The 23,865-nt window shown below is 55.7% G+C and overlaps 1 protein-coding gene across 9 annotated transcripts; it reads left to right on the top strand.

Annotated features, from left to right (window-relative positions):
- Positions 1 to 125: 125 nt before the first annotated feature.
- LOC109258618 (sphingomyelin phosphodiesterase 4) lies at positions 126 to 23,258 on the top strand. 9 transcript variants are annotated; one of them, XM_019435552.2, is made up of 20 exons: positions 126 to 727; positions 3,000 to 3,083; positions 4,537 to 4,623; positions 5,479 to 5,621; positions 5,772 to 5,847; positions 6,440 to 6,548; positions 6,657 to 6,709; positions 7,211 to 7,362; positions 9,288 to 9,420; positions 10,973 to 11,044; positions 14,287 to 14,373; positions 16,941 to 17,086; positions 17,871 to 17,961; positions 18,587 to 18,687; positions 19,284 to 19,447; positions 19,944 to 20,149; positions 20,744 to 20,977; positions 21,200 to 21,331; positions 21,528 to 21,656; positions 21,771 to 23,258. In XM_019435552.2, exons 1-20 carry the CDS (start codon positions 653 to 655, stop codon positions 22,098 to 22,100), a joined length of 2,604 nt encoding a protein of 867 aa, XP_019291097.2. In that variant the 5' UTR covers positions 126 to 652; the 3' UTR covers positions 22,101 to 23,258. The 9 variants fall into 9 exon arrangements, 8 of the variants coding, with proteins under 8 accessions (XP_019291097.2, XP_053758281.1, XP_053758279.1 ...); XM_053902304.1 differs by lacking the exon at positions 126 to 727 and adding an exon at positions 818 to 966; XM_053902307.1 differs by lacking the exon at positions 126 to 727 and adding an exon at positions 1,005 to 1,314.
- The last annotated feature ends 607 nt before the right edge of the window (positions 23,259 to 23,865 follow it).

The following is a 23,865-nucleotide window of genomic DNA, read 5'->3' as shown; positions in this document are numbered from 1 at the left end:
AAGAAGACATTTATGATCTATACTCCCTGCACGTCCTCTCCCCCCTGAACACTAAGCATATAACCACTAGCTTCATACAGCAAAAATGCAGCTCTTTCGGCCCACAAGTCCTGTATCGTGCTACCTAAATGAACTTACTAAGTTGCACGGATCACCTCAAGAATTCTTTTTTGAGGGTCGCACTCAATGATCCCACAACAGGGAGACGTGTTAGGCGTAGGGGATGCCGTGGCGGACCTCAGAAACCCGTTTCTGGGCCATCAGGGTCGGGCCGCATTGGTCGTTCTCGCTTGGGCAGCAGCACCCAGGGCAGTGCCTGGCATATTGAAGGCGCTCAATAAACGTCTATCGTAAGAAGGTCAGTCAATGCACAGTGTATGATTTTTCCGCTCCAGTTCCCCATTAGAGGGCGCGCTTCCAGGACCTTAATAAACGGCTTCTCTTTAGCAGGCGCACGCGCGCTCCTTCCAGGGCACACGGAACTCTGGGCTAAGGGACACAGCTGCCCCCGCTGCACACGCGCATCCGGAGGTGTAACCCATAAACCCCGCCGGCCTTCACTCTGCGCACGCGCCCTTTGAGGTAACTGCTCGCAGAGGTAGCGGTGCGTTTCCCGCCAGGCCAGGGGAGGCGTGGCGCCAAGCGCAGCTTGATGACGACATTTCGGCGCCGGGTAGCCGAATGGCGGTCTCCGTCCCTTAGGCGGGCGACTTTATGGGTCCCACAGGTGAGTGGTTGGGGCCGCGTGCGGGACGGCCCCCGCGTTCCGCCCCCCCCCCCTTCCGGACCTCCGCCTAAGTCATTTCCGTTTCTACGCGAGCCGCAGGCCTTAGGCCCGGCGCCGGTAGCTCTGCCCCCGGCCGGGCGGGCAGGCTGGGAAGCCAAGGGCTCGGCTGTGCGCTCATGCCGTCTTCCTGGGCTGCGCACTCGTGCCACCTTCTCGCGCGCCTCGCACACCCGGTCCTGGTGGGTGCTTGGTTAACGTTCGTTGACGGGTTGGCGGAAGGAGAGGTTCAAGTGAAAGTTGAGCCTTGGGCTCCACAGGCTGTGTGGGAGGAAGAGCCGGGTGTGGATTCTCGCCTGACTCTTCCTCCCTGTGTGGACCGACCTTTGTGAGCCTCAGTTTCGTCTTCTGTAATATGGAGCTCCCATGCTCACTTAACAGGATACTTGTGAGCATACTCTGGGAACATACTCTGCTTCTCAGAGCGCAACCAAAGGGAGGCCTTGGCAGTAGTGTGATTCGCTTGGAATGACTGGCGATGCCTCTCTGAGAAGAAACTCCAACAGGATCCGAAGCAGCCATTGAAGAAAGTGGGTGTAAAGTGGCGGATGAAGGGAACACATGGTACACAGCGGACAAGGGTGTGATGGATCAGCCAGGCTGTGGCAGCGTTAGAGAACAGGGCAGACGAGACACTGCCCTCTCTTGGAAATACTCCTTGTTTTGGTGCCTCTGGGCCTCAGTTCTTAAGCTGCTGCCTATGCAGGCTTCGTCTAAGAAGGAGGTGCTTCCACCCCATCATGTCTAAAGCTCTGCCCTTTGCAAACAGGCCAAGATTTTATGCTGCTTTGATCCTTCTGCTTTGGTCATCTTAATCAGTGTTCTCCTGGCCACTTGGTTCAGGAGCAAAGTGTTTACATTTTCCTTGAAACTGAATTTGATAGCGGGTGCCTGGATGGCTCGGTTGGGCTTGATTGATTGATCACTCGTGGTTTTGGCTCTGGTCACGGTCTTGCTGTTCATGGGTTCAAGTGCAGAGCTTGCTTGGGATTCTCTCTCTCTCTCTCTCTCTCTCTGCCCCTCCTCTGCTCATGTGCTCTCTCTAAATAAATAAATAACCATTTAAAAAAGACACCTGAATTTGATAGCTAATATCAAGAATTGAAGAAAACCTGGAAGATGCTTATATTGCCAAGAAGCAGAGATGCACATCTCCCTTCAGCTCCACTGCCTCACAGCCTCCTTGCATCTAGTCTTTCTCCATCCACATACACTTTCATTTGCCACCTCAGCACCTTTACTCTTGCTGTGGGCACAGCTGTGCCAGGAAAGCCATCATCAGTGGGACTCGGCAGGCTCCCTTCCTGTTCAAGTCTGGATATTTTCAGTTTCTGACCTGGGTGGTCAGAGAGAAGGGAATCTAAAGAGTTGCTCCTGATTTTCTGATGGCTTGTTTGAAAGCTTCCTCCAGCTTGCTCATCCCCTCCATTCATTCTCATAGAGCACAGGTGACATTCGGGAGATTCACCCACCTGTCTCTGTGGGAGATGTGTTAGGAGATGAGTATATTAGAGTCTTGGCTCTGCTGAGTGAGGGCAAGTGAGTTACCTCCTCTCTGCTGCTAGTTCTTTATCTGTATTGGCCCAGCAGATTGTTGTGAGGAAGTATAGTCTGTTCTTGCTTAACAAACTTAGCAGCTTAAGACTGCGTCCGTTTATTATCTCACAGTTCTATAGTCAAGTCCAGGAGGGCTTGGCTGGATTCTGTGCTTAGGATATCACAAGACTGAAATCAAGGTGTTGGTTGGCTTTGCTGTTACCTAGAGGCTCTCAGGAAAAATCTTTCCAAGCTTCTTCAAGTTGCTGGCAGAATCCACTTCCTTCGGGCTGCAGAACTAAGGTCCCCATTTCCTTATTGGCTGGCAATGGGAACTGCTTAGGGTCCGCCCACTTGAGACTTCAATTGTATCTGCAGAATTCCTTCACAGGACCTGCATGAGCATTTGGTTGATTCTTGGAGGGCTATCTTTAAAATTCTGCCTACCACTGAGTATTAAATGAGGAAACGCGTGGAGGGTCCTTAGAACCAGGCGTGCCACACAGCAAGTGCTGTACAAGCTTTACAGATTCGCCACTGCGAACCTGGCTCTGAAGCTGGCCACCACGTACTGCATCAGAACAGCGTTTTTGTAAAACGTGAAACTTGGCAGCACAGGCTGTGCTGTAGTATAGTGTCGTGTGGCAGATGTTGAGATTTCGCCTTGGTTTTTTCACAGTGGTTTCCTCAGGTGGCCGTTTTCAACGTTCCCCAGGAGGCTGCTATGGCGTTCCCTCACCTGCAGCAGCCCAGCTTCCTCCTGGTAAGTGTCAGTTGCCCACGTGAGGGTCAGTGAGATGATGGTTCTACAGCTGAGGGACTTGAGAGTCCTATCCACTGACTTGAACTTTGCACTGGTGGTTTTCTGAGGGGCATGTGAGGAAAAGAACGTTGGACTTGGGATTAGAACCCTTAGACTTGGCTCTGCCCCCTAATGGTGTAGGACCTTGGGTTTACTCAACCTCTGAGCCCTGTTTTTCTTATCTACAAGAGGAGCTTCTTACCTACAAGATAAGCTGATTCACATGCCATTTTTACTGCTTCCTGAGGTCTGGGGAGGAGCACGGGAAAGGATATACATCAGAATTTTCATGTCTTATAAACCTTTACACACTTCTGGGATATTCTAATAATCGTACTGTCATCCCTGGATAATGGAGGGACAGGGACCCTGCTGTGCTGGGGGCAACCAGGACTGTACTCTAAGTATTAAACATGACACCAAGAAGTTAGGTGTGAGGCAGATATCAGTGGTGAGGATTCCTAATTTCAGGTCCCAGAAGATACTTCTCGTAAACATTTATTCAGAAGGACATCCTTCCATGGTGCACCCTCTAGAGCCAACAGATGCAGTGCCTCTGGCATCGATTGGGTAGAGACCAGGCATGCTGCTAACCTACCCACCCTGCGTGGCTGCAACAGCCCAGGTTTCCACCTCTGACTGAGACACCACCCTCATTTAGAGGTGGCTAAGGCCTTAGGTATCCTTGGGCAAAGCCCTCTTGGTTCACATTCTGATATTTTCTCCTGATCTGAATCCATACCCCATGACCTTGGGTAGATTTCCTTCATTCTTGTCCTGAGTTTCCTAGCCTGTCCATCACCTTCATGATTAGTGTCAACATTTGGTTAAAGCTATCATTTCTCACCTGCCTGCCTTGTTTCTTAAGGTAGTGAGTTTAGTTGGTTTGTTACCTACTGAATAAAGGGTAGCTTGGTTAAGAGGCCTTCTGTCACTCTCATTTTGCTGGGCATCCTCACTGATGATCACAGTGGGGTCATCACAGAGGGTCATCACATGGGAAATTTCCAGTTCACGTGTATACACTCAGTGAGTACCCTGTGGTCTCTGAGGGGTGTCCTATGCATAAGCATCCTCTTCTGGTTGTGGGACTGACCCTGGAGCTGACCCCCTGCTTATGGATTGTGTGGAAGTCACTTCGGTCATGCAAATGTGCAGTTCTCTGCTATAAGTGGGGATGCCTGACAGAGGGTGCAGGGAAGAAGCCTGAGAGTTGGCGATGTAGAGAGCCAAGGCGTCTCCTAGTCGTGTCCTTTAGGCCACTGACACAGGCACGAGGTGCCGGGGAACCAGGCCGGTGGTATGTCTGACTCCTACCTATCATTTGGATTTCTGTTTTGATTCGAGCCAGGATAACTGCAAAAGCCACCAAGTGAATATGCTCATGATCTTTTTGGTTTGTTCTATCTTCTAGGCTAGCCTGAAAGCTGACTCTGTAAATAAGCCTTTTGCACAGCGGTGCCAAGACTTGGCTAAAGTCATTGAGGATTTTCCAGCAAAGGTACAGCTCTGCTAGCATCTCCTTGGGGCATGTCTCCTACTCGTTGAAAAACTTTTTTTTTTTAAGTTTATTTATTTATTTTGAGAGAGACAGAGAGACAGAGAGACAGAAAGAATATCCCAAGCAGACTCTGTGCTGTCCAGGCAGAGCCCTGTGCAGGGCTTGATCCTGTGAACTGTGAGATCATGACCTGAGTGGAAATCAAGAGCCAGATGCCTAACCGACTGAGCCACCAGGCACCCCTGAAAAATGTTCTTATATAAGCCCCTGATTCCTACCTCTGAGCATTGCCCTGGACAGAGGCTTGACCCAGTATCGTAAGTGTCGCGTGTATGGACACATGTAAACATGTCAGCATGTAGGCCAGGGGTTCTCAGCCACAGGTGCTTCTGTCCTGCATGGGATTCTTAGCACCGTCTGGAGACATTTTTGATTGTCACACAGGGGAGGGTGCTACTGGCATCAAGTGGGTAGGGACCAAGTGTGCTAATAAGTATCCCCAAATGCACAGGACAAACCCCGCCCCAACAAGGAAGCATCCAGCTCAAAAAGGTTGAGAAACCCTGATGAAAATACTGAAAAGATACATTTAAATCACACCCAGAATTATCAAATAGTAGCGTAAGCCCAGGCAGCTGACCTGGACAGGGATTCTCACCGATGATCACAGGAATGTCATCAGGGGTGGTCAGTCACTCCAGAAATTTCCAGTTCATGTGTTCACGCTCCATGAACAAGGTGGCAGTTTGTGGCACGGGGCTGGTCTGGGTGGGAGGCTCACGTGGCATGGAGCCCGGCAGTGGGCACCGGTCCTCAGCAAGCCTGCCCGCAGCCTCCCCTGCACACCCATTTCAGGAGCTGCACGCCATCTTCCCGTGGCTGGTAGAGAGCATTTTCGGCAGCCTGGACGGTGTCCTCGTTGGCTGGAACCTCCGCTGCTTACAGGGGCGAGTGAGCCCTGTGGAGTACAGCATTGCAATGGAGTTTCTAGACCCCGGGTAGGTAGGTTTGTCACCTGAGAGGGGCCGGGTGTTTTCTCATGGTGGTCCCATTCTTGAAGCACTGAATTTCTCAAAACTCAGAAACCGTCAAAGCAAGATGGTTTGCAGTTCATTGCCCTGTTTTTGTTGTTTTAATTTCATCTCCAGTGGCCCAATGATGAAGTTGGTTTATAAGCTCCAGGCCGAAGACTATAAGTTTGACTTTCCGGTTTCCTACCTGCCTGTAAGTAAGCCGTGGGGTGAGAGCCGTGCTCGGGCAGAGCACCCTGCACAGCGGCTGCGGCCGTGGGGGAGGCGGGCAGGGCTTGAGGGGCTGCGTCAGTGGGCACGGCACCATGGTGTCTGCTCAGGGCCCAGGGGGCGTGGCACATAGAACTTCAGTGGTTACTTTTTTTAAAGATCATTCCAAACTCTGCCCATGGGGAAGGCGCCACACTCCTGGTTTGTACCTGGCTGAGTGGCAGGCAGGGCCTTGTGACCAGTTGCTGTTTTTCTGAGTCTCCGGTCCAGGGGGCAGAATTAAGGGATGACTTGTTCAGGGGATTTGAGGAGCAAAGAAGACGGGGAACGTCAAGTGCTTGACAAGGCTCAGAAACTCAAACAGCTGCTGCCCTTGCTGTTTGCGGGTGTTCCTGAGGATGGCGTGAACAATTCTGAGTGGAGGCCCTCTTGCTCTGGTGCTACCCAGAGGACGGCACCACTCCCCCAGGCAGGGTCTGAGTGCCTGTGGCCTCCACCGCACCCCTCCCAAAGGCTGCACTGCATGGGGCGCCCTGCCAGAGCCTGTCCACAAGCCCAACACGCTCTCTCCGCAGGGCCCCGTGAAGGCATCCATCCAGGAGCGCGTGCTCCCCGACAGCCCCCTGTACCACAACAAGGTCCAGTTCCCCCCGACGGGGGGCCTCGGCCTGAACCTGGCCCTCAGTATCCTTTGTCAGTCCCCCAGGGGTGGGGAGGCCATGGGTGGCCAAGACGTAATGCTGAGGGTGGTCCAACAACCCCTGCCTGTTTGCCCCCTGACACTGCCATCAGATCCGTTCGAGTACTACATGTTCTTCTTTGCTTTGAGCCTCATCACTCAAAAGGTACGAAAGGGATGCCCCTAAGCAGCTCTTTACCAAAGCCCCCATGAAGGGTGGGGGCTGTGGCCTAGGACTTTCTTTCTCTTCCCTCTCCAGCTCCTCCTTTGCATCCTCCTCCAGCCTTCGCCCTTCAGGCCATTCTCACTTAGTGAGGATGACAGGCTGGTGGGCGGATTTGACAGGTCATGTGGGGTGACCTGGGTGCCTCGAGTGGTAGTCGGGAAGGCTTCCCACAGGAAGTGCTTACTGGGCATGGGCGCAGGGCAGAGGTGCCCAGGAAGTTTGCTGTACATCATCTTCCCATGTGCCAAAAAGGACTGTGGGGTCTAGCCCCCTGTGGTGGGAACTTTGCTCCTGGCACTGCCCACGGTGCTTGCGTTCGGGCCCTTGGGATATGGCCCATGTCCCAGGGCTCATGTGCAGTGATTTGAGCCCTGCGGTTGCTGGGGTTAGCAGCCAGGGTGGCACCCAGAGCTACACACCAATGCAGATTTGCTTTTCCAGCCACTCCCTGGGACTCTCCACATACGAACTTCAGACTGTGCCTATTTCATCCTCGTGGACAGATACCTGTCATGGTTCCTGCCCACAGAAGGCAGTGTGCTCCCCGCACTCTCCTCCAGTCCTGGGGGGCCCAACCCCTCACCCGCTCCCAGGTAAGGCTCTCTGGTTGCCCTGGCCCTTGGCCTGGGGTGGCCCAGCCCTGTGGCTAGCCTTTAAGGCCTGGTTCTTCCATGAGGGGGTGGTCTGGTCAGCAGGCATTGCTCATAGGGACAGTAGTGCCACTCTTTGTTCATGGTGTCCCAACTTTTCTTATGCCTGAGATCTCAACCCCAGCTACCCTAGCCCAGACTGGAGAGGAGGGTAAAGGAGGACATCTGTGTGGGTTTTCAGTGATTAGGTCCTGTGGCCACAAGGACGAGGGCTGGCTTTGGTCTGGGAGTGGGCTGTGTTCTGCCCACAGCAGCCCTCCCCACATGTGCATCCAAGCCCCACACCGAAGCGGTGTGTTGCCAGGGCCGATTGATGGCACTAGGCAGGTGGTGCTGGAGAGAAAGGGGCTGTGGGCAGGCCACAGCAGGGCTGACGTGTGGAGGAATAAGAACAGGAAGAATGTGTGTAGGCTGCAGGACCAGGTCTTGGCCTGAGCCAGAGGCCCTGGGGCAAAAAGCCTTTCGTGCCAGTCCAAGGCTGGGCTGTGGCTAGACCGTGCAGGACGGGAGTGTAGAGCCAGCCTCAACTCGAGGGTGAACTGAGGCCTTGGCGGGGTGCATTTAGCCAGTGGCTAATTGGCCGCCTCTCCCCAGGAGACGCTCCTGACCTGGGAGCTGCCAGCTGTGCTCCTCACCCTCCTCAGTCTTGCTGGTGTACCTTCTTCCCTGGGAGGCAGGTTCAGGCCCACCCCACATCCGCTGACATGTGCCGTGCTGTGACCCAGAACTCACATGTGTGCACAGATGTGCCCAAGGAGGGGGGATTGAAAAGAGGAGGTGGGGGCACGGAGGTGGGGAGAGGCTGCCCCGGCATCAGTAATGCTGCGGCCAAGAAGGACCAGGGCTGGCCAGGTTCACACCCTCTCAGAGGCAGGTTTCAGCTGCCCAGCTGTTCTCTGGGCCCGATTTTGTTGGCTTGTTTTAACATAGAATTTCAGACTTACAGAAAACTTGCCACAATAACAAAAAACTTTTAAGTCCTTCACCTACGTTTCTGAATCATTTCATTCTTTATCTGTATGTGTTTTTTCTGAGCCATTTGAGTAAGTTATAAATACAATGCCTGTTCCCTCTTAATGTCTTGGAGTGTATTTCCTAAGAGCCAGTGCATTCTCCTACACAGCCTCCTGCACTTCTATCCAAGTCAGGGAATTAATATTGCTACCCGGCTGCCATCTAATTCTCAAACCCCATTCGGGCTGCACTGTCTACCCCACTAATGTTTGCTACCTGGCTGGGATCTGGGGGAGGGTCACTCTCTGTGTGTGGTTGGCTCTGGTCCCCCTCCAGTCTGGAACACTCTCTCAGTCTTTCCCTGTTTCCTGACCTCAACACCTTTGAAGCGTGCAGCCTGGAGGTGTGCAGAATGCCCTTATCTTAAGTTCTCTGGTATTTCCTAGTGATTAGACCCAGCAGCCCGTGGAGTCTGTGTGCTTGCAACATTGTCTTGATCGCTGGGCCAAGGGCGTGTTGGCCAGGTTTTCCTACCATAAAATTAAATGGGTCCTTTGTGCCTAAATTAATTAGCAAAAGGGATTTGTTGGGAAGATCTACTGAGACTCTGTAATTATCAGTGGTGTTCGTGTCCCTTGACGATCGTCAGCCAAATCAGTTATTAATTGGTTGGTTGCCAGATGATAGCTGTCTGGTTTCATCCTATAGTTATCAGTGGGCATTCTGTGGTAGGAAAGACTTTTCTTCCTGTCTGTTGATTGTGTGTATCGATATGGATTTGTATGGATTTGGGGGTCGTTCTATGATTCAACAAGTGGTAATGGTTACTGTTGCCAGTGATGTTGATGTTGAGATTGCCCCCGGTTGTGCCAGCAGGATCCCCTAACGAAGGCCTTTTCCTGTGTCTCCCTCAGAACACCAACCATGCCCTTCGCTTCTTATGGCCTCCACCACACCAGCCTCCTAAAGCGACACATCTCTCATCAGACATCTGTGAATGCAGACCCTGCCTCCCATGAGATCTGGAGGTCAGAAACTCTGCTTCAGGTGAGCGCGAGGAGGCTCTTCTCATCTTCTGTTTCAAAATAAACTGCCTGGCCACCTTCCACCCCCAGGGGCAGAGGCCTAAAGACTGTCCTCAGCCTGAAAGTGGTTCTGAATTGTTGGTGTTCCCCTGCTGTGGCGTGTGGGAAATCAGACTAGAAGAAACGTGCCCATGTGTCTAACCTGTATGTCATTGGCAGTATTTTTCATCCCAGCGTCCCCTTTCCAAAGACTTTTGTCTTTCTCATGGTAATATGAGCGCTGCTCAGTTTCCATTGGATCCGTGTAAAAGCTTTCCCCGCCTTCGACATTTTCAACCTGTTCCCACGTTGCTGGAGATGTTTCCTGTGATCACCATCATTTGGATATTAAACCCCTGCCCCAGTAGCGTTTTTGTTGTTGTTGTTTGGTTTTGTTTGTTTGTTTTATTTTAGGGAGAGAGCGCATGCACACGAGCAGGGGAAAGGGGCAGAGGGGGCGCAAGAGAGAATCTTAAGCAGGCCCCGTTCTCAGCGCAGAGCCTGACACAGGGCTTGATCTCATGATTCGTGAGATCATGACCTGAGCCGAAATCAAGAGTCCAATGCTTAACCAACTGAGCCACACAGGTGCCCCAAAGTTCAATAATGTTCTGTCATGTGGATATTCCCCTTTTTGTGTTTCTGTTCATCTATGGATGGCCACTTGGGTTGTTAGCACATTTTAGCTATGGTGAATAGCTGTTTCTACATGGATGTACAAATATCTCTTGGAGACTCTGATTTCGGTTCTTTGGGGTATATATCCTGAAGGGGAATTGCTGGGTCATATGATAGTTCTATTTAATACTTTAAGGAGCCGCCATACCATTTTCCACAGTGGCTGTACCATTTTATATTCCTGTCAGCGGTGCACGACCTTACCAAGGCCCATCATTTTCTGTCTTTTAGTATAGCCATCCTCATGGATGTGAGGTGGTGTCTCCCTGTGGTTTTGATTTGCACCTCCCTCATGGTTAATGATTTGAGTATCTATTCATGTCCTTATCGGCCATTGGTACGTCTTTGGCGAAGTGTCTATTCAAGTCCTTTGCCCATTTTTTAATTGAGTGGCTTTATTTTTTTGTGGTTGAGTTTTAGGAGTTGTCTTTATATTCCGGGTATCCATTGTTTATCACATACACGATTTGGAAATACTTTCCCCCATCCTGTGGGTGACCTTTTTCTGTGGATAATGTCTTCTGACGTGCAAAATATTTTTGAATTTTCATGAAGTCCAATTTGTCTGGTTTCTTTTGTTGCCTGTGCTTTTAGAGCTAGAAATCATAGCCCAGTCCAGTGTCCTGAAGCTTTCTGCCCACAGTTTTTGCTAAGAGTTTTAAGTCTTAGCTCTTACATGTATGCCTTTCATCCGTTCTGAGTTATTTATTATTCGTGGTGTGAAGTAAAGGTCCAGCTTTATTCTTTTGCGTGTAGATATCCAGTTTTCCCAACACCGTTGGTTGAAAAGAACTGCCCTTGGAATGGCTGTGATACCTTAGATGGAAACCATTTGACCATCCAGTGCTCTCTTGCAGGTTTTTGTTGAAATGTGGCTTCATCATTATTCCTTGGAGATGTACCAAAAAATGCAGTCCCCTCATGCCAAGGTAGGTTCCACACTTTTTCATCCCCTCTGCTCTGGCCCTGGTGTGCCTGGTCCACCTGCTGCTTCTTGTCCTTGATCTCAGCTCGTTGTCAAGGGCTGGATGGTGGGAAGCAGAAACTCACCATCACCCCTTACTCTGATGCCGGACGGCAGGTGGGTTTCATTCTGTGGTGGGCTTGCACCCTGCGGGCTGGAGGCCTGTCCTCTCTGGGGTCCTCCCCATGCTACTTCCAGAGCCCCCTCCCTGGCAGCCGGAATGGCTGAGGTTGTGGTGCTCGTGCTCTGGGGCCAGGAGAGCTGCGGATGCCTCTGGGAGTCACATCCGGGCCTGTTCCCTCTGCTGTCACAGCGTGTCCTGCTTTCCTGCTGAGGTGGCACCCGGCCGACTTCGCTCACCTTGGTGCCCATACTGCCTTCCACCTCCTCCAGAGCATTAGCAGGCAGCCCTTTCTGCAGTGGGTGGGAGCTGATGCCTCCCTGCATGCAGCCTGGCCTGTCTCCTCCTCTTCTTCCCTTCTCTTCCCTCACAGGGCAGCATGCTCATTTGCAGAGGCGTGGAGGCAGCTGTGTCCCTGGGACGTTCCCAGGGCCGGCAGCCTACTGGACTCGTCAGAGTACAACAGCTCTGTTCGCCTCTTATTAGGCAGGGTGGGCACCTAGGTTCACGCTCCATGAAACAGCCTGAAACGTGCGAACTGGGGCCTGTAACCAACTGTGTGATCTGTGGCTTCTGTGCACTTCTGTGTTTGCTCCTCAGACTTTGCTTTTGTCAACGCCAGACAGAATTCTTGAGAGATTCCTTACGAATTAACACTCTATAGGCTAAAATTCACGAGAGTGGCCTGTGACCTTCCCTCTGTGATTCCAGCAAGTGGTGGTGGTTCTGCAAAGTGTTGGCAACCAGTTCTGCTTCCCTGCTGCCCTTCTGAGTACCCATTTGGGGAGCAGCCCCCAACCACTGCTCTCTTAAAGTGCAGAGTGACCCAAATCTCTCCTTGACATCACAGGGAACAGAGGGAAAGCCAGAACTCTGTCTTGGGCCTCTCGCGTTACTAAGTGCTTGCACTGCCATTGCTGCTTCCACAGTGGACTGGCTGCATGTTCCTGGCTGGTGCACGGGGGTCAGGGGCCAGGCTTCCCCCTAGGGCCCTGGGGGCTCACTCAGCCCCTGTGCATGTGGCTTTTGCAGAGGCAGGGGCTGCTTTGCTGCATTGCCTTCCCATCTGCTCGTTCTGTCTTCTGAGCCAGTGGGAGCACATTCACTGTCATTTTTAGCAGATCTGCCAGTCACAGAGGTCCTCTAGGTTGTCTCCTGTGAGGATCCCGAGCCCTATACGAGGGAGGAGGGTGGGCCGTCCCTGCCGGAGCAGGGGAGCCTTCCCCTTCTTCCTCACGTTTGCTTCCTCTTGGCCAGATCACAGGGCGGGGGAGAGCTGCTCAGAATGACTGGTAGTCAGGGGGCGACTGGGAAGCCCCCACCAGGTACCCATTGAGGTGTTTTGTTTTGTTTCCTATTTGTCTTTGCCTCCCATTGAGGCTGAAAGCAAAACCTAAGAAAACCTGGTGTGTGGGAAGGGGAGAAGGACAGCCATGGAGGTCTGCTTCACCTGAGGCTCCTTACCATTTGCCCAGGCCTGTGCTGTGCCGTTTGGAAATCCTAGCCTTGGGGTCAGTTTTCCTGATGTGAAAGATGCAGGAAACGCAGCTCTGAGAGGTCCCATGGTGCTTCCATGCCTAGCCTGGGTCCAGAGTGTATGCTCGCTCCTTACAGCCCGGGCCTCTGCTCTGCCTCAGCTTACTGGGCAGGGAGGGCTTCAGGAGAGTCAGATGGTCGGTAAAGACCGCATATTCCTGCAGGACACTGTGGGGCCTGCACTGTGTTCCTGCAGGCTGGGCAGACCCCCAACAGGGGAACCGTGTGCTCCCTGATTCCTCACTGAGAGCTGTCGCTGAGCCCGGGTCTGGCCCAGAGGAAGGCCATGAAGGGCAGACACCTCCTTGCTGTGCTGCTTCCTGCCCCTGCTCTGCGCGTCTGTGGCTGTGCCTGTCTCCTCAAGGTCTGGCACATGCGTTCTGACCTCTCCCGTGTGAAGCATGGTACGCGGTGGGAGGCATGGCCCTCCCAGGGCAGGATGTGTGCCAGGGCCGGCTCTGGGTTGTGCTTGGCTAAAGGGGACTGCTTTAGCAGGCCTTGTCGCTGCAGCGGGGCAGGGCAGAGGTGGGGTGGGGGTGGACAGCTTAAGCCAGCTCTGCTGTCATCCCCCATGGCCCAGGCTGTCCCAGCCTCAGGGTTCCAGCTGCCTCTGGGTGTGTGTGGCCATGACCAGATTCCTGGGGCCCGTCGGGACTGACGGAGGGCTCTGTGTGTCTGGAGTCGGGGAGTCCTGGTGAGGTACGAGAGGTGGGTCTCCCAGGATTCGAACCCATGAGTGTTCACGTTACCTTTAACGATTTCGGGAATGTGGGATGTGGAAGGTGTCAGGCCTGGTGAGCTAAACCTTGCTTGCCTCTGTGCCACCCTGGGAATCAGCCCCATTCAGGAGGGGTCGCTGATTGGATCTTTGACACCTAGGAACTGATCTCATCATATATCAGTTTGGTAGATTTCTTCTTGGGACAACACAGAGAAGTCCAATAAGTTACAAATTTTTCTTTCTTGAGCAAAGAGGTCTCCATCTGGAACTAGCTCCTCAAAAATTTCTCTTCTGAGCCTCAGGGCCTTCAGGGCCTCGGTGGCCATCAGTGTGTCCCAGCAAGACTCCTGGGATCCTGGTGGGCTCCAGTGTGCACACACTGCACACGGAGCATTCAGGGTTGGGGGAGGGCAGGACCCTCTGGAAGGAAAGTGAGTCAGGCTGACCTCAGGGAGCTGGAGAGAACTTCAGGCCCCAGAGACATGAAGGAGGCTGCCCAAGTGACCTTGAGGGTCTGTCTGTCCCTCTGCCTGGCAGGTGGAAGAGCACCCCTTGGGCCTGGCTCTAGTCTGCCCACCAGGAAGGGCTCCGTCTGGGCGGCTGAGAGGGTGGTGTCCCATTGGTCTGAGGCTGCTGGGCTGTGATTGTTTGGATTGTCACTGACGTGCTTTTGTTTTTGTTTTTGTTTTTTGTTTTCTCTCCTTACTTCTGGGCTCACTTTTGTCTTTCTCTCCCTGCTGTCCCCTCCCCGGTCTCTCCCCTCCTGTCCCCTGCCCTGTCCTCTGCCCTCCCTGCCTGTTCTTGGCTTCTCTGTTTTGTTGTCTCTCAGCTGGAGGTTCTGCACTACCGACTCAGTGTCTCCAGCGCCCTCCACAGCCCTGCCCAACCCAGCCTCCAGGCCCTCCACGCCTACCAAGTACTGGCCGCTCTCATATTGTTTTGTTTCACCCCTGCCCTGTGGTGTGAGCCATGGAGCGCATGGCAGTGCAGTGGTAAAGCGAGGGTCCGGCCGGGGACCCACTGGGGTGATTCAGGCCAATTCCAAGCAGAGTGAGGCCAGTGTGTGTTGGGGATGGTGGCAGGCATCCGTCTTTAGCCTGGCTCAGCCCTCAGCTTGGTCGACTAGCCCGGGTTTGGGGTGTGGGGCCACCAGATCTGCCTGGCCAAGCCCCAAGCCAGTTGGAATGTGGTAGGCTCTTGGGAGTTGGTGGCTTCTGTGCTTGGCCCTGGGTTGAGGGAGCGGAAACAGTGTGGCCTTCGCAGTGGCCTGACTCACCTGGCTTTGCGGGCCTGGTACCTAGGAACTGACTGAGCCCAGGGAAGCCCAAGGCTCATGGTGGCATGGTCTGTCAATCCCAAGCCTGTGTGAGGCCAAGGGGCAGGGAGGACGAGGGCTTCGTCCCCTAGCCTGGAGAGGCTGTTGGTCCTTGAGCATGCTGGGGCCTGGCCTCTTGTGGACTTTTGTGCTCCCACAGAGGTAGGCGAGAGCCAGAGAGGGCCTCACGGAGACTGGTCTGCTTTAGGCAGAGATGATCAGTGTGGACGGATTTGAAGTCTTGAGGTCGGTAGATGGAGTGCAGGACTACAGGCTGTTAGAGGGCAGATGGAGTCTGGTAGTTCATGGATTCATGAGATGAATGTCAGGAAGTTTGGGCAGAAAGCATGCATCTAGATCCCATGCCCGAGGCCAGGGTTCTGTCCAGTTCCCCCTCAGTGGGAGCACACCACATTTAACCTGATATTTGAGCACACGGTAAGAAATCACGTTTGCTGGGATGGGGTGGTGAGTGCACACAGGGTTCCCACTCAGAAGCAGCAGCCACAGGGAAGAGGGAAGAGAATGATCCAGAAGGGCCAGCAGGGGCGGGTTTAGCACAGAAATGGTACCACTCCAGCATGTGTTGGGGAAGGGCTCACTTGGCCAAGAGCAGCGTCCCTGGAGAAATGTGCACAGCAGGAGGGGTAAGAGCCCTCCCCCCACCCACCATGGGAAGGGTTGCTGAGCTGAGAAGGGCTGGGCCCAGTGAGAAATGCCACTGGCTTTGGGAAAGTGTCCCTAACGGCCATGCGGGTGGAGGAGGCCCACTTACAGCAGCGGTGGCTGGATTCCTGTGGGGATTTGGCTCTCGAGGGGGGGGGGGGGGGGGGGAGGGGGGGCGGTGAGAAGAAAGGTTTGGCTTCTGTCCAGAGGGAAGATAGCCCAAGGAGCTTCCCGGTTCAGTGCAAACACTCTGTCCTCCGCTAGGGAGATGGTGGGTGGGTCGACGAGGGGCCAGGAATGAGAAAGGGGGAGGCTCCTGGGGGGAGTTACAGCCTGGCAACAGTGCCCTCTGATCCTCCGTTACTGTGAAAATATCTTACGTTTTTTTTGTTGTTCAAATGATGCAAGTTCATCGCTTAAGCTTACAGATAAGCAGAAGAAAATCTCCTCCTGAAGCCCCGTAGCTTCCCCCGCAGTCATATCGAGTCGTGTGGTGTGTTGCCTAGGCCTGTGGAGACAGATCCATGGCAAGGAGAGCGGAGAAGGCAGTGCCGCGGGCAGTGGTGGGGCTGTGACTGGGTGCCCGGGCTGTGCCAGGAGGCACGGCTTGTGCCAGCCTCAACATTGCTCAGGATTTGGACTAGGCTGCCAAAAGCTCTATCGAGGTTGTGGAGGTCCCAGAGGCCTGGGGGGTGAGTGTGGGGAGAGGAGCGCGTCTGGGCACCCCAGAGCTGGGAGCCGGAGGCAGCGTATCCTGCCGGTGCCATCCTCTGCCACTCTGGAGACTCCATCCTGTATTCCGTCACAGAAGAGCCAGCAGACAGGCTTTCCTCTCGGGGCTGGGTCTTAAAGATCCTACCTGAATCTTGTGAATGAGAATTTCACCTGACAAGATAGAAAGCGCTCTTGTCTTGTGCTGACGGCAGGGCTGTTAGCAATGGAGGAAGGGCCACCCTGCGCCAAGCCCCCAGCTGGCTGTGTCCAGGACAGGAAGTGGATGGAAGGGTGAGGGTTAGAGCAGGAGAAGGAATTTGGGAGTGTTTCTCCCTGAAAAGGGAAGCCATGGGCCCCAGCGAGCTGTCTTTATATACCTGGGAGGCAGGCAGGAGACCCTGCGTCCGGATCCAGGGTGGGATACTGGCCTGCCTCGCCCCCTGCTCCTCCTCTGGCTGGCCAGGAGTTGGGGGGGACCCCTGAGGACTTGGCCGGGCAGCAATGACCCGAGTCAACCACAGAGGGTAAAAGAAGGGGTTGGAAGCACACAGGGAAGCATTCAGGTCTGCTTTAGCAAAGCCGTCCCGCCCTGTCTTGCGTGCTCTTAGCAGGTCTCAGAGCTGGCATGCGAGGCCTATCTGCTGCGTGCCAGGCCCAGGGAGGGCCCTGTGGGTGGCCCACACATCCTGTCGGGGAGAAGTGGTCCTGGGCGGGACATACATGGCCAGGCCTGGGGGCCCCACCCTGGGACCAGTCTGGGTCCTGACACAGCTCCCCCTCAACCTCAGGAGTCGTTCACACCCACGGAGGAGCACGTGTTGGTGGTGCGCCTGCTGCTAAAGCATCTGCACGCCTTTTCCAACAGCCTGAAGCCTGAGCAGGTCTCTCCCTCCACCCACTCTCACGCCACCAGTCCCCTGGAGGAGTTCAAACGGTGGGTACAGGGCATGCACAGGGCTCCCGTGTCCCTGGCTGCCACTGCCTCCTACTGCACATACTCGTTGCCCACAGTAACCTATCCTTAGGGCATGGGGTCGGCCTGTGAGGCGTCTGCAGGGTGGGGCAGGTGGGAAATCACCTTGACCCCTCCGGGGTCTGTTTCCCGACCCCTCCTCTGGCTCCACAGGCGGGTGGGGGCTGCCTGGCTGCCACGGCCTTTCCTTCCAGGCCTGCCGTCTTCAGTAGAAAGAGCCAGGCTGGCCAGAAAGAGGCCCCATCTTGTTGCCCTGTCTTGTCCCCTCCCCAGTGTGGGCAGAGTGGAAGATCTACATTGACCGCACTCAGAATGCCCAGGAAAGCCGATGGGCTGGGAGTGCCTTCACTGCAAAGTGGCTCATTTGTCATGGGAGACTGAGCTCTATGCTGCACCCTCCCCCTCCTCTTCCTCTCTGCTCCGCCAGTCCTTCTGTCAAAAGGGCCAGGATGGTGGCCTGACTCCTAGGCCAACTGGGTCCAGCAGAGCAGGTGACTTGTGTGTGGTGACCCAAGCAGAGGTGGTCACAGGAGCCATACTAGGTCAACCGCTTGTGTGCTGTGTGTCCTTGGGACATTCCCTAATCTCTCTGAACTTTGGTTTCTTTGTGAAAAATGGGGCCCAAAATAGGAGGCCTTACCTTCAGGGGTGCCCAGTGTTCACCCCGGCAGAGCTGGCCCTTGGAACCGGGAGCCACTTGGCTCACCTATGAGGGGACCCTCTCCTCACCTCCCCTCCCCTGCAGGGCCGCCGTCCCGAGGTTTGTCCAGCAGAAACTCTACCTTTTCCTGCAGCACTGCTTTGGCCACTGGCCCCTGGATGCGTCCTTCAGAGCCGTGAGTGTCAGCCCCATCTTGCTTTCTTTGTCTTTGCCCTCTGTGCTTGATGAGGGAGGTCCCGTGGGGCGGATGCAGGAAGGAATCAGCTATTGCCGCAGAGGGTCACATTGGTGGGTCACATTGTTCTGCTCATTTGAGTTTTCAGAGCCAACCCCCAGGTACAGAAAAGCTGTCTGCCCTGACCTGGAACCCAGTGGGTCCACGCTGGGTGGGTTCCCAGCCCCACTGAGCCGCACAGGCTCCCTCAGCTGGGGAAAGCACTCCTGTGTTCCACACGTTCCACACTCGCTTCCGAAGGGCTGGCACAAGGGTTAAAACTCATGTAACGTTGTGTGTCAGCTATCTGCAGATTAAAAAAATCATTTTAATTAAAGATGAAAAAAGAAACATCATAGGGGATGCGGAGTTCCCTCCTGCTCCCTCTCGGAGTGGCGGGTGGGAAGAGAACGTGGTAACGCCTCCAGGAGAACCGAAGCCCCACGGTTAGGATCACCCCCTCGTCACCTGAGCTGCCTGCCGGGAGCCGAGCTCCAGGCCACCCAAGGATCTGGACCAAAGCCCCAGCCCCACAGCCCAGCAGAATGCCAGCCTCCAGGCCCTCAGGGCACACGTGTCCCACCAGGTCCTGGAGATGTGGCTGAGCTACCTACAGCCCTGGAGGTATGCACCTGAGAAGCAGGCTCAGAGCAGCGACTGCCAGGCCCGGTGTGTGTCGGAGAGATGGTGAGCCCCGGCCCGTTGTCCTCCCTAGGGGGACCTGCTTCCAGGTGGGGCACAGGCCCCTCCCTCCTTGACTGTGCTTTGTTGTCTGGGCCCTGGGCTTGATCTCCCACAGAAACAGCTGGTGACTCCTCTGTGCTGTCCCCTTGCCGTTGACTGTCTCCCCTCAGATGTATGTTTGCACTCGCCCCCAAGCACCCCTCGACCCGTCTTTACTAGCGTTCTGCGTAGCAGCCACCACCGCCTCCCCTCCCCCGCTCACGGCCAACCCCCCAGCCTCCGCCAGCGCCTCCTCTCCACGACTGCCTTCCTTGTGCTCCTTCTGGTGCCCAGGCCAGCCTCTGCTGCGGAGGCTTTGGCCCTCTCGGGAAGGGCCGCATCCTACAGAGGATTGTGCCGTCTATAGGAGGCCTAGGTCTTCCCTGCCTCCCTTGTGCCTCCTCCCTCGCCCCCACCCCTGGTCCCTCAGCCACGATGAGGTCGTGGCAGGGGAGAACCTGGAACCCAAGGAAGAGAGCGCTAGTGAGGCGGGGGCATAGACTGGTGTAGTCCTGCCTCCAGTGGGAGTTCTGGGCCCTGATGCACTGCCTGGTCCCCAGGGCACCCTTTGTGCAGGAGAATCTGCTGATGTACACCAAGCTTTTTGTGGGCTTCCTGAGCCGCGCGCTCCGCACCGACCTGGTCAGCCCCAAGAACGCGCTCATGGTATTCCGAGTGGCCAAAGTCTTTGCCCAGCCCAACCTGGCTGAAATGATCCAGAAAGGTAAGCCCTTAGCCAGAGGGAAGCAGCACTTAGAGAGGGACCCACGGACCCTGCATGTGCCTCATGGGCTCGGGGTGGGCTGGCAGAGGTGCCACGGGGACTCCTGGTACACGGTGGCGGGGTGGACGTCGGAGCCTAGCGGCATCCTGCCTTCCCTGTGGCACGCGTGCCGGGCAGGAGCTGCGGGGGTGCTGGGCGGGGGAAGCAGAGCTCAGAGCTGTGTCTCCCTGGTGACTCTTGGTGGCATCAGAAAGCAGTCTTGGCCCGTGTCGTGTCTTAGATGGCTTTATCGGGTGTTAGCTTCTCTGGTTTTCTTTTGTGCATGTCGGCCTTCCTGTTGAGACTGGTGGGGGCTCCAGGAACATTAGGAGTTGGGCCCCTGTGCCACTCGGTCCCTATCCCTCGGAAGCCTCAGCGGCACCCAGGAAGCCAGCCAGCGGCTGCTGGCTGTTTGGTGCCATGGAAGCTGAAGCCAGAGTCGGGTTCTGCTTTCCAGGGGAACAGCTGTTCCTGGAGCCAGAACTCGTCATCCCACACCGCCAGCACCGACTCTTCACAGCTCCCACTTTCACCGGCAGCTTCCTGTCCTCGTGGCCCCCAGCCGTCACAGACGCCTCCTTCAAGGTGAAGAGCCACGTTTACAGCCTGGAGGGCCAGGACTGCAAGTACACCCCAATGTTTGGGCCCGAGGTCCGGACGCTGGTGAGTTGGGGCTCCCCCAGGCCGCACGGCCGTCCCGAAGCCGTGGCAACAGCAGGGCCAGGGAGAGCACACGTGTCGTACGGAAGGAGGAAGGTTGGGTGTTGGTGGACGCTGCTGTACCTTGGCTTTTTTTCTTTTTTCAGTGCGGTCTACGTTTTTTCTGATGATAAAGGCAGCACTTGCTAGAAAGTTTTCACATTTAGAATATGGGCGTCTTGGGGGCACCTGGTGGCTCAGTGAGTTAAGTGTCTGACTTTGGTTCATTCAGGTCATGATCTCAGGGCTCCTGAGTTCGAGCCCCACATCGGGCTCTGTGCTGACAACTGGAGCCCGGAGCCTGCTTTGGATTCTGTGTCTCCCTCTCTCTCTGCCCCTTCCCTGCTCACAGTCTGCCTCTGTGTCTCTCCACAGGAAATAAACACACACACACACACACACACACACAAATGTAGAATATGCACGTCTTAGTCTTGAAAGACCCTGGCCTCCTCCTGGCCTGCTGGGGGCCCCCAGGTCTGCCTGCCAGCCTGTTGGTGGCTGGGTGGCGTCCGGTGGCACCACCCGAGCTGGCTGACCTGCCCCCATGCCCCGCAGGTCTTGCGCCTGGCTCAGCTCATCACGCAGGCCAAGCAGACTGCCAAGTCCATCTCTGACCAGTGCGGGGAGAGCACGGCCGGCCGCCCCTTTCTGTCGTGGCTGGGCTTCTGCTCCACAGACACGAACGGCTCCTACGCAGCCAACGACCTGGACGAGATGGGGCAGGACAGTGTCCGCAAGACAGACGAGTACCTGGAGAAGGCCCTGGAGTACCTGTGCCAGATGTTCCGAGTACGAGCCGGGGGAGCTGTCCCCTTCCTGGCGTTCGGTCCCGCGGCCCTCATCCCCTGCCCAGCCCGTGGGAGATACAGCCCGTGCCCACAATGTCACGTCTGGGTCCCCTTGCTGGCGCCGTTAGAGGCCCAGGGGGGCCAGTCTCCTCCCTTCACCCCGAGAGTGAAGGCAGGTAGCAGGAAGCGGCACTGCCTCCTCACGGGGCTTCCTCCCTCACAGCTCAGCGAGGCTCAGCTCACCCAGCTCACGCTTGCCTTGGGGACAACTCAAGATGAGAATGGGAAGAAGCAGCTCCCAGACTGCGTCGTGGGGGAGGACGGGCTCATCCTCACGCCCCTGGGCCGGTACCAGGTAAGGGCCACACCCCGGAGGGCTCCGCTCTCCTGGCGGCGTGGCCGTGGCTCCCGCTGGCCGAGCCTCCGAGCCCTGTTGCCCCGGCAGGCCCGGCAGCGGAGACCGCACTTGGGAGGCGTCGCAGAGGTGTGTTGGCAGGGCTGCTCGCGCGGCCCAGGTTTCACCCGGGGCTCGCCTCCTTTGCTGCTTCTAGATCATCAATGGGCTGCGAAGGTTTGACATCGAGTACCAGGGTGACTCAGAGCTGCAGCCCATCCGGAGCTATGAGATCGCCAGCCTGGTCCGCGTGCTCTTCCGGCTGTCCTCCGCCATCAACCGCAGGGTGAGTGCACGCGGGAGGGCCGCCCCCGCCTCTGGTCCTGCCACCCTCGGGGAGAGGCCGGGGCAGCGTGCGGCCCTGCCCGCGCCCACTCCCTGTGCCTCTGTCTCTGCCCAGTTTGCAGGCCCGATGGCAGCCCTGTGTTCCCGTGCCGACTTCCTCGGCAGCTTTTGTCGATACCACCTCACGGAGCCTGGGCTGACGGACAGGCACCTGCTGAGCCCGGTGGCACGAGGGTGTGCGGCCCGCCGTCCCCGGGGCCCTCGGCTCAGCCTGCGCTTCCTGGGCAGCTACCGGACGCTGCTCTCGCTGCTTCTGGCCTTCTTCGTGGCCTCCCTGTTCTGTATCGGGCCCCTCCCTTGCGCCCTGCTCCTCGTGCTGGGCTACCTCCTCTACGCTGTGGCCATGACGCTGCTCACCGAGCGCAGCAAGCTGCACCATCTCTGACCTCAGGCCGGGTGCCGATGCAGGGCCGCCAGCAAGAGGGCCACACAGCCTCTCCCTCGAGCCTGAGAGGCCACCTCCGAGCTAGGGGGCCACTTTCCTGCAGCCACGGAGCCATGCGACGCGTAAGAGGAGATGAAACCGGAAGGGTGTGGTCCAGACTTGGCAAGGAAGGGAGTGACATCAAAGGGCCTGTTAGTGTCACAGGACGGGGCCGGACCCAGCCACTCGGTCCTCCCTGCTTCCCTCAGCCACAGGCCCTGCAGTGAAATGGGCCTCCAGGCCTTTCTCCAACCTGACGCCCCAGGGTCTAGCTGTGTGAGGCCTGGGAGGCAGTGCTGCCCAGGAGGGGCCTCGCCATCCTTAAGGTTGGCAAGGTGGTGTGCCTTTCCTCTCCCTGCCGACAGCGGGACGGTCCCTCAGTGTCTGGTTCCAGAGAAGATTCCAAAACCCTAGAGGTTCCTGAGAAAGTTAGAGGATGGTTCTCTGATTCCTAACTCTAAACCTAGATTTTGCCATCGCATTTGGCAAAGTGAGGGTCATTCTTCACGCATTGCCAGCAATTCTGGGGCTGGGCCCTACAGCTCCACTTTCTAGAAGAAAAGATCCTCCAGGAGCACAGATGCTCAGTGGGACAGTGCTTCACCTCCGGCTCCCTCCTGGCCCCCAAGCCATTAAGCACGTTGCTTGGTGGCAGCCCAGCGTCACTGCCTCATCCGGGACAGGCTCGCCTGTCCCATGGGCAGAGGGGATGTGGCTGGGCCATGGGAGTTGGGCATCGTCTGGTGCTGCAACCAAAGATGGTCAAAGGCATTGTTTGTACCTTCGGTAAAATCGAGTGCAAAGACACTAACTTTTTGATGACATGTGAATGTTCATACTACACAACAATTTCATGTTCTCTGTCGAAAGTCATCCCCACAGGGTCTCAAGCACATGCATTCATCTTACAGGGGACGCACCAGAGAGAACATCTCAACGACGATTTGAAACCAAACCTTTGTTTTGGGTGTTTTGGGTTTTTTTTAAGTTTCCAAACTAAATGTTGAGCTTTGTGTTTTGATGTGAACTCAGAATAATGGCATTCTGGGGCCTGTGACCAAAAAACAAACCAAGTTTGTAACTGACCACAGATCTGAATAAAGCTGTTTTTGCTCCCGAGTCTTGTGGTCCCGGGGCTCAGCCTCCACGCAGGTCTCCCAAACAGCTGGGGTTGGCAGAGACCACTGAGGGCACCATTGTCCTTCCCAGGGGGACGGTGGGTTTGTTTACAGCAGCAACAGACCAAGGCAGCCATAAACCCCTAAGTGGCCATGACGGGAGAGGGCAGGCCTCCGAGAGCTCCGGGAACCAGGCCCAGAGTTGGCCTCAGCCAGCATGGGCCCTGAACTGTATCTAAGCTGGGAGAATTTTTTTTTAAGTTTTTACTTAGTAGAATCCCAAACAGGCTCCACGCTGTCAGCACAGAGCCCCACGTGGGGCTCGAACCCACGAACCACGAGATCATGACCTGAGCCAAAATCAAGAGTGGGTCACTTAACTGAGCCACGCAGAGGCCCCTATGCTGGGAGAATTTTGCCTTCTACTCAGCACGCCAGGGGTGGCCTTAATACAAAAAGCTGGCAACCCCAGGATGTGAGTCAAATTTCCTGTGACTCCCGGAAGCTCCGAGGGTTGTGTGTGCAGCTGGGAACCGAACCGTGCACCTTCCGGCCCCACATGAGTGCCTCTGGGGTGCTTGGCCAGGCGTGAGTGTTAATGTCCTCCT

This window comes from Panthera pardus, unplaced genomic scaffold, assembly GCF_024362965.1.
Source record: "Panthera pardus isolate Hobbes unplaced genomic scaffold, ASM2436296v1 HiC_scaffold_15, whole genome shotgun sequence".
NCBI classification, from domain to species: domain Eukaryota; kingdom Metazoa; phylum Chordata; class Mammalia; order Carnivora; family Felidae; genus Panthera; species Panthera pardus.
This window is presented reverse-complemented; position numbering and strand designations above follow the sequence as displayed.

Excerpts from the sequence above, each read along its gene's own strand:
- LOC109258618 (XM_019435552.2), top strand. The coding sequence starts at position 653 with ATGACGACATTTCGGCGCCGGGTAGCCGAATGGCGGTCTCCGTCCCTT. Across the intron at positions 9,421-10,972 it reads GGTCAGAAACTCTGCTTCAG|GTTTTTGTTGAAATGTGGCT; the intron begins GTGAGCGCGAGG and ends GCTCTCTTGCAG. Across the intron at positions 20,150-20,743 it reads GGCCCGAGGTCCGGACGCTG|GTCTTGCGCCTGGCTCAGCT; the intron begins GTGAGTTGGGGC and ends CATGCCCCGCAG.